Source organism: Naegleria lovaniensis, assembly GCF_003324165.1.
Source record: "Naegleria lovaniensis strain ATCC 30569 chromosome Unknown tig031, whole genome shotgun sequence".
In the NCBI taxonomy this organism is placed as follows: domain Eukaryota; phylum Heterolobosea; class Eutetramitea; order Acrasida; family Naegleriidae; genus Naegleria; species Naegleria lovaniensis.
In genome coordinates this window covers 333,137-344,673 of record NW_025407853.1, presented here as the reverse complement: position 1 = coordinate 344,673, position 11,537 = coordinate 333,137, and the positions used below count along the sequence as shown (strand labels likewise).

At 37.6% G+C, this 11,537-nt stretch overlaps 7 protein-coding genes across 7 annotated transcripts; 3 read left to right on the top strand and 4 right to left on the bottom strand.

Annotated features, from left to right (window-relative positions):
* Positions 1–65: 65 nt before the first annotated feature.
* C9374_007988 (uncharacterized protein) lies at positions 66–790 on the bottom strand (the record flags this gene model as incomplete). Its single annotated transcript, XM_044698013.1, has 2 exons — positions 66–526; positions 697–790. 2 exons carry the CDS (start codon positions 788–790, stop codon positions 66–68), a joined length of 555 nt encoding a protein of 184 aa, XP_044546102.1.
* An 87-nt stretch (positions 791–877) lies between these two features.
* Positions 878–1,339, top strand: C9374_007987 (uncharacterized protein; the record flags this gene model as incomplete). Its single annotated transcript, XM_044698012.1, has 1 exon — positions 878–1,339. One exon carries the CDS (start codon positions 878–880, stop codon positions 1,337–1,339), a length of 462 nt encoding a protein of 153 aa, XP_044546101.1.
* A 234-nt stretch (positions 1,340–1,573) lies between these two features.
* Positions 1,574–2,362, bottom strand: C9374_007986 (uncharacterized protein; the record flags this gene model as incomplete). The annotated part of the gene is made up of 1 exon (XM_044698011.1): positions 1,574–2,362. One exon carries the CDS (start codon positions 2,360–2,362, stop codon positions 1,574–1,576), a length of 789 nt encoding a protein of 262 aa, XP_044546100.1.
* Positions 2,363–2,702: 340 nt separating this feature from the next.
* On the bottom strand, positions 2,703–4,118 carry C9374_007985 (uncharacterized protein; the record flags this gene model as incomplete). Its single annotated transcript, XM_044698010.1, has 1 exon — positions 2,703–4,118. The coding sequence occupies one exon, from the start codon at positions 4,116–4,118 to the stop codon at positions 2,703–2,705; it is 1,416 nt and encodes a 471-aa protein (XP_044546099.1).
* A 356-nt stretch (positions 4,119–4,474) lies between these two features.
* C9374_007984 (uncharacterized protein) lies at positions 4,475–6,347 on the top strand (the record flags this gene model as incomplete). The annotated part of the gene is made up of 2 exons (XM_044698009.1): positions 4,475–4,603; positions 4,707–6,347. The coding sequence occupies 2 exons, from the start codon at positions 4,475–4,477 to the stop codon at positions 6,345–6,347; spliced, it is 1,770 nt and encodes a 589-aa protein (XP_044546098.1).
* Positions 6,348–6,425: 78 nt separating this feature from the next.
* Positions 6,426–8,387, bottom strand: C9374_007983 (uncharacterized protein; the record flags this gene model as incomplete). Its single annotated transcript, XM_044698008.1, has 2 exons — positions 6,426–7,823; positions 7,908–8,387. 2 exons carry the CDS (start codon positions 8,385–8,387, stop codon positions 6,426–6,428), a joined length of 1,878 nt encoding a protein of 625 aa, XP_044546097.1.
* Positions 8,388–8,673: 286 nt separating this feature from the next.
* C9374_007982 (uncharacterized protein) lies at positions 8,674–11,449 on the top strand (the record flags this gene model as incomplete). The annotated part of the gene is made up of 3 exons (XM_044698007.1): positions 8,674–8,782; positions 8,825–9,165; positions 9,239–11,449. The coding sequence occupies 3 exons, from the start codon at positions 8,674–8,676 to the stop codon at positions 11,447–11,449; spliced, it is 2,661 nt and encodes an 886-aa protein (XP_044546096.1).
* Positions 11,450–11,537: the final 88 nt, after the last annotated feature.

Genomic DNA, 11,537 nt, shown 5'->3' with positions numbered 1-11,537 from the left:
ATAATTTATTTACAAGTTGTCACGAGCAGACATGATTAACACATCTCAGCTCAACACACAACTTTCTATTTGAACAGAATATTTAACACGAACCTCAACACCATGTACACACACACGACACCAGCCAAAAAGTAAACAGGTCGTTGTTCTACAGGAATAGTATTGGCTTTTCTGATTAACGGATTAAAAATCTCCCAACTTGAGGATCCTCCACCTGTGATTAGATTTGGATATGTGGTTGGTGAGCTAGAAGAAGAGCCCAAAACTCTACCACCCGTCGGGAATCCTCCACTGCTAGCAATTCCATGTTTTTTAATCATTTCTTCGACCTTATTCATATCTGCTCCAACGACTTGGCCAAGCTTTGCTCCTTTCTTGAAAAACATAAAGGTTGGAAGTGATGATACTCCATATTCTGAAGAAATGTCACTAGAATTATCTACATTGACAGCAATAAAGTTGGATGATGGGTATTTTGCAGCTAAGGATTCGAAAAGTGGTTTAGCTTGCATACATGGTCCACACCCTATTTAAATTATGAAAATAATTCGTCGTTTGTTGTTGCAAATAATGATGATGTCATGATTATATTGGTTGATAATTTAAGTAATGATGATCAAAAAATTATTAATCCGTCAACATCCGTTGTTCAATTTTGTTTAAAAATATTCTTCCTCTTTTTTGATCAAAACCTACAGGTTGCAAAGAAATCAACCACCGTTAAATTAGATTTGTTTATCACTTCCGAAAACTTTTTCTGTGTGCTCACTTCCTCAACTGAAACTTTCATATTTTTTTGATTTTTTAAAAAATATTCAAAACACGTGTCTTCAATTCCGAGGCTGACATTGTACTCACTTGAGCGATAACAACCACGATGAAAGTAGATTTTATTGAGCCAGAGGACTTACGATATAGAATTGAATTGAATGATCAAAATTTTCATATTATTGATTTACGAGATTATGATTATGGTGTTGGATATATCCGAACTCCAACACCGGAGCAATATCATCATATAACAACAGAGGAATTTACAGCAGAAGTGGCCAAACAACTCATTTCGGAAAATATTTCTAATCAATTACCAAATAATTCGAAAATCGATTTTATATTTCATTGTTTTTACTCTCAGCAAAGAGGACCAACAGCTGCAATGAAAATGTTATCGATTGTTGAGAATTTGGACGATTCGAGTGTTGAATCTAGAATTGGAATTAAAGTGTTGAGAGGTGGTTGGGGATTGTGGAATACTCGATTTTTCAATGATGACAAGGTTATTATCAGGTTACCTGACAGTGAGGAAGAGTCCACTAGCAGTGAAGATGACGATGAGTGAAGAATAACTATAAGTTCTTTAATCCATACTTTCCATCTCAACTCAAAAAGTGAAGGATTAACATTATCCTCCATCAATCTTAATCGTTTCACTAACTCGAACTTATTTGGTCTTGTTCCTTATCAAACAGTTACAATTTCAGAAGAACCTTAATTCTCACTTCAATTTTGATTGTGACTAAGGAAAATATTTTGTATTTAATGAATAGTGTACATTCCAAAAAGCTTTAGGTCTCTATTCCCCAAACATGAATTTATCAAAAGAGCTCTTCTTTTTCTTGTGTTGGACATAAATAGTGGTTTGAGGAACTCCAGGAGTGGCATGTTGAGGATAATATGTCGAATAACCCATAGCTCCAGGAGGCATCGTTGGTGGTTTACCATGTACAATTTGAACAGTTGGTGGCGGGATCATCACTGGATTTGGTGTGACTGTTGTGGTCGTTGTCACAACCGTTCGGCCTTTTTGTAGTGGCATCTGAGAAACCATCACTGGTTGGGGCGGATGTATCACAACAGGTTGTGGTGGAACATAGTTCACTTGGCTTACATAGGTTGTTGTCGTGGAGGGAGGTCTCACAATAGGTTGAGGCATTGGTTGATGCACCATCATTGGCTGTTGTTGACTGACCATCATTGGCTGCACGTACGGTCTTTGCGGTGGCATCATAGGTTGCGGAAGAATTGGTTGTTGTTGCTGCATGGGAGGAGTAATATTATTCAATGTTGGATACATAACCTTTTGTTGTTGTTGAACTTGTTGTTGTGGTAAAATTGGTTGTTGTTGTTGTGGAGGTTGATGCTGGTTCATTAAAGGATAATGAACTGGCATTGGTTGTTGCTGGTGTTGAGAATTCATCATGTAGGAAGATGTTCCCATTCCACTCGTTGCGGTTGAAACCATAGAAGCATTCATTTGAGAACCTTGATGTTGATCCTGCTTGGAATAGATATTCATTGGTTGTTGTGGAGGTTGTGGTAATACATCTGGAATTTGATAAGGTTGATTGGGTGGATGAACCATTGCCGATGATGGATTATTGTTGGGATCAGTATTCACGGGAGGGGCTGTTTGTGATTGGGAAACAATCGGGTGATTTTGTATCATGGATTCCAGATAGGATGGAGGAGGGATGGCTCATGATTCTTATTGGGATTGTTGGGATTGGGATCAGTAAAGCCCATGATGATGATGTTAATATTTTGCGTGATGGTTCTCTGAAAATAAATGGAATTGCAGAAACAAAAAAACCTCCTGCTAGAAATGAAATACAATTTTTTTGAATATTTATTTTGGAAGGGCGAATTGGAATCTAAATTAGTTACACTCTTTGTAATCATCCGTATGTTTAAAAATCGTTCCTCTAAGGCAATACAATGGTCACGTCACTTAACGCCTCTGCCAATCTCATATCTTCATAAAAATACTTCTCAATAATTCCAACTTGTTTCGTCCAATAGTAAATGACATGATGATACGAAGAGGAGGCTCGCAATGAAAAGCCCTTAATTTTGGAAAGTGTTTGAAGATGCATGAGAAATTTAGTTTCTTGGTTTTCTTTCAAATCTTTTGAACCTCCTAGAATACCATCCACGTTTTTTCCACTTCCACAAATTCTTGAATCGTCAAATATGATAATGGAATGATATTTTGCTGCACAAATGTGAGTAGGTGTTTGATTTGTGAAAATATGACTTAGTAATTCTGGTCGTTTCAATTTTGGTACATTGAAATTAGAGATAGCTAAATTAGAATATGTGTTGTCTCCGCATACGTAAATCGAGTGATCCTTTTTCAGAAATATTGTAGAAAATGCTCCACAAATGACATCTTTACAGTCGGATTGAACTTTGGTAAAGGATGTGATACTTTCGGAAGCAAAGCTTAACGATGTTTGTGGAAGACAATTAAATTGGCCTTTCTTAAAACTTCCTGACATGTAGACGTCTCCACATGTCGTCAAAATTGCAGAGTGATCTTCTCCACAACTTGCAGAAACAGCGTTTTTTGTGGTAAAGGTCACACACTTTTCTGGAACATAAATATCACTCGAGTGAGATTGACCTAATTGTCCTCTAAAGTTGGCACCACAAACGACAACCTCTCGATCCTCAGTAATGTAAATGACGTGATGCAGACCACATGCCATGCTTTCAATTTTTCTAAAATCAAATGCAGTGGATTTCACTCGTTTTGGAACAATTACTGTGGAATTATCTTGAAATCCAACGCCTAGTTTTCCGAATGAATTACATCCAACTCCATAAATATCTGAGTTTTTGGTGAAAAATAAGGTAAAATCAGCTCCACATTGAATATCAAGAATTGTGTCATGTATGGCTGTCACTTGATGAAATCCATCTTCGTTTGTACTAGCATTATTTCGATGACCGAGTCCCAATTGTCCATAACGATTCAATCCTCTCGAAAAGACTCTATTATCACTTAACAAGATGAACGTAAATCCTTCACCACATGAAACTTTTTTAACATAAACGGAACGACTGGTTCTTCCATTGTATTTTCGACTTGTTACTTCAATTCCAAAATCTTTGGATAAATCAATCGTGGTGAATGTTGGAAAGATAGAATAATTTGAAAAATTCGATGATTCCACATGCATGGTACTCTTTTTAGAAAGATCCGAATTTGAATTCTTCTTATAAAATTGATAATATTCATTCGATCCTGAAATGATCAAAGAATGTTCGGAGAGAGTGATTGATTCCATGGATGATCGATTGTTGGTCGTCATGGTTGAGGTATTTTTGTTAAACATTTAAAACAAATTCTAAAGATTGCATTTTTAATTTTAGATATTTTCAATTTTGGTGTGTTTGACATTTTGGATCCATTCTTTACATGTGAATCCCATACAGTCCAAACACTCTTTTTAATTTCTAATGAAAAGATGGGATCTTTCTGCTCCAAAGATTTGATCAGTTCCCTCTTGTTCCTCCTCTGTCATCAAGAGCACCCTTTTCAGAGAAACATTCATGATCGATGTGGTGCTTTTCGCAATTTTGAAAAGATGAAAAAAAATTTTTTGCAATCTTCACCCAAACAACTCGTGGGTGTGCATTATAAAGTGAATTCATCTTGTTGTTCTTGTTGATACGCGTGTTATGAAACGAAATGGAACCATCGAGTCCAAACGCAACTCTTGTATTTGATGATCTACTCCATGTGCAAGATGTGTTGACGGTCACATTGATTGGAGCGAGAGATTTAGTTCCGAAAGATCGAAATGGTCTGAGTGATCCAGTAAGTGTGCTTGGTGATTGCAAACTTCTAAATATGGTAATTATGAAATATGATGGATTTTACAATTAATTACAATTTGAAAATTTTCAACACCATACTACAGTATGTCATTACCACCTATCAAGGTTTTTCACACAAAACAAGTGTTAAAAAAGAAACTCTCAATCCTCAATGGAATGAAACCATTTCCATTCCATTACATCCATTAGACATTTATTCAGATGCTTGTATTTATTTCAAAGTGATGGACAAGGATTTGGTCAATGATGATTTCGAAGGAGATTATACACTCAAATTTAAAGACATTCCAAATCTGGATGGAATTCCTTTCGAGTGTAAATTAGAAAACATTGAACAAGGAATTCTCTGTTTGGCATGTCAAGTGAAATTTCATGCACGTACTTGCATTTCTGACTTGAAATTACCTTCTTCTTCTTCTAATACTACTACAATATTGAGAGAACAATTTTACAAAACCACTCGAAATTCATGGCTTTTAGGAAGTGTGAAATATCCAATGTCACGACTCGAAATTGAAACAGAATTGGAAAAACACATGTGCAACAACAATTCCCACTCAGCAAAAACCATTCTATCATCGGCCACTTCTGCCATTGCTTCCTCCTTTACAAGTCCTAAATCTCCCATGTCTCCGAGATCTCCGAGAAGAACCAGAGATCCCATCAAGTGGCAACAAGTTCGAATTTCTGAAACGTTGATGGAAATTTTGACAGAGGCAGAATGTTTTTATGGATGCATGATGAATACTCCATCATCAGGACTTATCGTCGATCGAGTGAGAGTAGAATTAGTATTGGCTCAAGATTTTTCACAATCTCATTCACAAATATTGGAACATCATTTACAACAACAAGTATTGAAGACGAATACATGTACTACTGGTATTAACACATGGAAAAGTGTTTCTTTCAACGAGAGTTCAGAAAAAACTTTAAACAGTGAGCGGAATCGCCGAATGGAATGTTTGAAACAATTTTCAGGAGAATTCCAAGTCAAAGATAAGGCACAAAACTTGAGAACTACCAAAGTGAATGGAAAGGCATATTCAATACCTATTGGAAATTGTTCATTACTTTCGTTTGTGTATCTTTCAAATTGTGGAATGCCTTTTGAATCTTCCTTTGATGAAATGGTGTTACAAAAAGCAGTACCTCCTACTCGAAACACGTTATTTACTCCATTGCATTGTGATATTCATGATTCATTGTGGCTTAAATGGCCCTGTGGATGGGACTTTGAAGAAGAGAGTTGTCAGTTGGTGTCTCCCATTCAAAAAAGTGGAAAGGGAGTAGATCGATTCATGGCCACGCATCTCATAAGCACTTCGTTCAGTAGCAGCTCTGTCTCTACAAGCATGACGAAAAACTCAAACATTCTCCAACAATTGGCTCTAGAATATTTGCAATCGCTCAAGTCGTCGTCTCCAGTGCGAAACGTGAATATTCGAAAGAACCTTCATTCTGTGGAAAGGCCAATAAGTGGTGGTACTACTCAACAGTCGGAGAAGGGCAGTACCGTGAGAGATTTTGTAGAGTTTGAGATTGAATACAACATGGACGAGTCATCTTTGAAACTGTATCGAATAGGTAGCGTCACAAATACGTTTGGAGAGAATTATTGGCTTCTTAGTTATGAGTCTTCTTCTGAGACCTTTCCTAATCGAGATGTGTTTGAATGTGTCTTGGGTCAAATCAAATATGACGAATTGAAAATTCAAGAATGAATTGTTTGAGTAAATCAAGGCGTAAGTACTGTTTGGAAACAATCAGAACAATCAAAGTCCTCTCAACTGAAATGCTGTTTATTGGCGTAATCGATAAACTTCATCGACAAACGTCTTCAAAAACAATTCAACGGTATCCTCACTAAGCCAACTCTCCACATTGGCAACCATTCCATACATGGCGACGCTGTTCTTTCCAGAAAACTCTGAACCATGTTCAATCACATATTTCAAAGACTGTTTCAAGTCCGAGACAATCCGCTCTTCAAGTCCAATATGTTGAGGCATTAAGGTCATGTGCAATGAATCAGGTTTGATTTGTCTCTGAAGATCCCATCCATACTGCTTTTCCATATGATCTGAAATTGCAAATATATTAATGCTGTTAGGATTGATATCGTCACTTGATGAAGTGAATGGAGGATTAGAAAGTTTAAAAAAACGATGGAATGCTTCGTGTGTGGTAAAACTCAAAATTGTGGAACATGGTCGACCCACGACACACAAATACTTGGAGAGTAATTCATCGGTTTCAATGGCGTTTTGAATGAAACTTCTCGTGTGTAACATTTTCGCAGTCACTTTCAAAAATCCTTCCTTTCCCAATAATTTGATACTTGCATAACTTGAGGCAATGGGTCCTCCTCCCTTACTTCCTGTGACTGTGGGGGAAATATATAGACCTCCACTCCATCCACTATACACAAAGAATTGATACTTTCTAATGAAGGAATTTCTATACATGATGACGCTTGCGCCTTTACATGAATAGCCATATTTGTGCAAGTCGGCCGAAATACTCGTGACTCCTAAATTCAAAAAATCAAAGGTACAAAGCTGTTCTTTTGACACTTTCTGAGCATTCAACTCTTGAATGAATGGCATGACATAGCCACCAATGCAACAATCGACATGCAGTGCAATAGGTCCTAATTTAACCACAATTTCAGATAATTTTTCAATGGGATCTAACACACCATGAGGATAGGAGGGACAGCTTCCAATCACAAGAATGGTTTTTCCAGGATGGAATGCTTGCTCAACCTTTTCAGGAATAACAGCCATTGTTTCTGGATCAACATCAACTTCTACAAGCTTCAACCCAAAGTAATGAGCTCCCTTATTCACTGCAGGATGGATGGTAGTGGGAACAATGACTTCGAATGGGCCGTTATAATTTTCAATTTCCTGTGATTGAGATGGATACTTTTTCTTCATAATTTTCTTAAATTCCTCAATATTGGATGAGAAAAAATCACGATAGGTTTTTAGCATGACCAACAGAGATTCAGTACCTCCGGATGTCAAATTTCCCACTACATCTTTTTTCAGAAATTCTCTGTGAAATTCATCCGAGAGTGCATTTTCATCATGACATGCTTCTTGACCATGGAAAAGAGATGAAGTCATCTCAACAAGTTCAATTTCCATTTGTCTCAATGATTTGAATGCCATTGGACTTAAACAGTTCGTATTCTTTCAACCATTGAGATACATCATTGCAAATAATTGGTTGAATTATGGAGATCAATCAAATATTCAAGACAAAACCACACTTACAATAAACATGTTATGCATTCTGGTCACAAATTCATCATGGCCTTCCGATAAATGATATACAAATGCAAATGCTTTTCCTTCGTTTGTTTTCACATCCATCTCTTTCAATTTCAATAAATATTCTTCAATTTCTGACTCCTTCACTCCCTTTTCTGGAAAGGTCACTTTGCCTTGAGAGTTTGTTGACCTTCCTTTTGGTTTGGGAAACATTTGGGCAACATTTTTCTTCACTTCTTTTTCAATTTCAGCGGTAAGTAGCTTCTTTCCGATTTGTGAATTGCTCACAGTTTGAATGAAACGTTTCAGCAATGATGATTTCTTACTTTGATCGCTGCTTTCGCTATTCTTCAAGTTCCAAAGGAAATTGGCAGCCAATAGGAACAACAAGGTTCTTTCTCCCACTCTGAGCCAATTTTGAAACTCGTCATCTTGGACATGACGAGTCAACCAAGAGTACCAATCAGAAAAAAGAGTCATCATCACTGGCAGTCTTTTTTTGCTTTAGACATGTTGAAATTTTTCATTCCGATCGCACAAGCTGTCATTTCAGAAGAATTTCAACAACGGTGTGTCCCTTTTATCAATTTTTTGTGCGATCGGCTGTAAAGAAACTGTAACCAGCATGCCAAGCACACCAAAAAAATATCCCTCCCAAATTCATCAACCACCTTGGAGCACTGATCGCGGTTGCTGAGTAGGGTAACGTCATCAAAGAATAAGGAAGGCCTTATATTTCATCAACATTGAATTTAAAAATTGTACAAGAATGCCTATTGAGAGAAGGACGTTTAAGGATCAGTTGGAACCAAGGGGAGTCCATTCTTTCTTCATCTCTTGTTTATTCACGATCATAGTAGTGATATACATAACAACCGGTAAGTATGGAATTTGATGATGATCAATTACAACTTGGTCAGTCAAGGCCGATATAACTAATGAACAAATCGACGAATTAAGGTACAAAATTCAAAAGCGAGATAATTTTTTCTCCATTAAAGACGAAATAATACGACAGAAGGACAAAGTTCTCGGAGATGGTCTGGTGAGAAGACTAATGGAAACAGCCGACTGTTTACAATTTGCAGGTGATTATCTTTCGGAGACAATAATTGACAGAGAGCAATATGAGTCTTTGCTGCAAGGTAAAAAGAAACAACTCGATGCGATGAGGCTTGCTGTTATTGATGCTGACAACATGGCTGGTATTATTCATAACTCGGCTCAATACATTAGCAATGATGTGATCAATTTTGTGAGAGTAAGTTGGCCACATACTTAAATATCACCAACAGATTACCGTTTACTTGAAATGATTTGGTTCTTCATTTTAGACTCGTACTAAAAGCTTTCATGGTGTTGAGTACTATGCAGAAAGCACCAACAATGTCAGCCTTACATACCCAATGCTTTTTCGAACCGTCGAAGGAGCTTTTCCGAAATACGAAAATCAACAACTTGTGAGAAGAATAAGAAATCGGATATCTGTAGGACAATCTCACGCGCTATACCTATTACCTAATGGAAAACTGTATTCGACAGGTTATAACGCAAGTTCAAGTCTTGGAAGAACTCTTGGCATGGCTACTGGCATGCTTCACTATCTGTACCCTGTTGAGGGTTTGGAGAATAGAACAATTCTACAATTTCACACAGTTCACCACTCCAGCATTGTTCTTACAGATGATGGAGTTTACTCTTTTGGATATAACGGAGAAGGACAGCTTGGAACTGGACGAAAATTTGACTCTTCTGTAGCTACTAAGGTGTTAGGGTTTGCTGGAGCAACAATCGCCCAAGTGGCTGCAGGATATTCCACTTCGTACGCCATCGATACAAACGGGAAAGTGTGGATATGGGGCAGCAACTTGTATGGTGCTCTAGGAGACAGGACTGGTGGAGACAAGGCTCGCCCATTTCCCATGTATTACAATGGGACTTTCTATGGGAAGAAAGCATTAAGGGTTTGTGGTGGAGAAACATTTTCTGTAGTTTTGAGCACGGATGGAGATATTTTCACTTTTGGATCAAACGTATATGGAGAGCTTGGACTGTCTTCTACAATCGTCAAGACAATGGAGCCTTTGAGAATGCCTTTAGTAGGAGCGTTGTTTAATGATCCCGTTATCGACATATCTTGCGGATTTAGACATACTCTTGCTCTGTTGTCATCTGGACAAGTTGTCGGATGGGGAAGTAATAATCATTATCAACTTGGTGACGGCACCACAACCAATGTATTCCAACCAAAACTTATTCCAATTCCGTGTAACGTATCCATGATCACAGCAGGCTATGAAACCAGTTTTGCTGTGTGTACAAATTCAACTATTTTTACATGGGGGTATAATTCGAAAGGAGAAGCAGGTGTTGGTAATGTCAATGCAATTACGAAGCCCACCCTCGTCACTAGTTTCACGACAGGTAAAATTATGGAAGTGGTCAGCTCTCAAACGCAAACATACGTGCTTACATCGGATGATGTGTTGTTTGGAGCAGGAGGGGGAGCGCAAACGACATATTTCAACACTACAATAACAAATAAGTTCAGCGTTATGAAAAATTACCTTAATCACACCATTCCTTGGCAATTACGAAAATTGCCTTATTTCGAGGCAGCTGGAAGAGTGTATGCATTAGTTGCTTGGTCATTGCCGCCATCACGCCCTGGAAACGGTTTTAACATGTATTATAGAAACAAGAACGAATCAGAAGCAGCATGGAACATTATTGAATACGATCCTGTAAACAATAGGGGTTTCCCTGCCTCCATTTACAATAGCCATTTCTTGAAATATGATGAATATATATACTTTTTCGGAGGTTTTGTCAATGATTCTCTATCAGACAAAATATTTAGGGCTGCATATGCCGATGTGGAAACTTGGGAAGTATTAGACCAACGATTGCCTTATCGGGTAGCAGGAGGAATGTCCTTTGTTGTTGGAAATTACTTTTACATTTTTGGAGGAATCACTTCGATGTACAATGAAAGAACTGGTGATTATCACCAAAATGTGACAAGAACCATTATTAGAGCTCCTGTGAGCAATCTAACAGACTGGCAAGAATGGGACCTGAGATATTTACCAACTCCACTACACAGTGCAACTATTGGAGTTGTTGGTGACTATATTTATTTGTTTGGAGGTTGTCCAGAAGTTTATTCGTGCACCTATAACATTTACAGGGCCTTGTTGAGTGATGTTGGAACCTGGATGGTCACGTATGGTATTTTACCTCACTATTATGCCAATGGTGTTTTGGTACAGACACCAGAACATATTTATTTATTTGGTGGATTTAATGACCCTAATGCTCTCGTTGGTGTTTCCATTTCGAAAGCTCGCAAGACAGACCCTGTTGGTGCTTGGAACGCCCTTACAGACAAACTTCCTTATGCTATGGCTTATTCTGGCGGGTTTGATAATGGAACTCAACTTGAGTTTGCTGGATATGATTTTCGACCATCACAAACACTAAATCCTAGTATTAAGAAGTTCAACCAAATTATATTAGTGGACTTTATAAACGAACAGCATTAAATCTTTACAATATATTAAGATTTATCCCTTGTTGAAATGAAAAACGAAATTTGTCCAAGTTCAACTTTTGATAAAATTCGAACCGCGT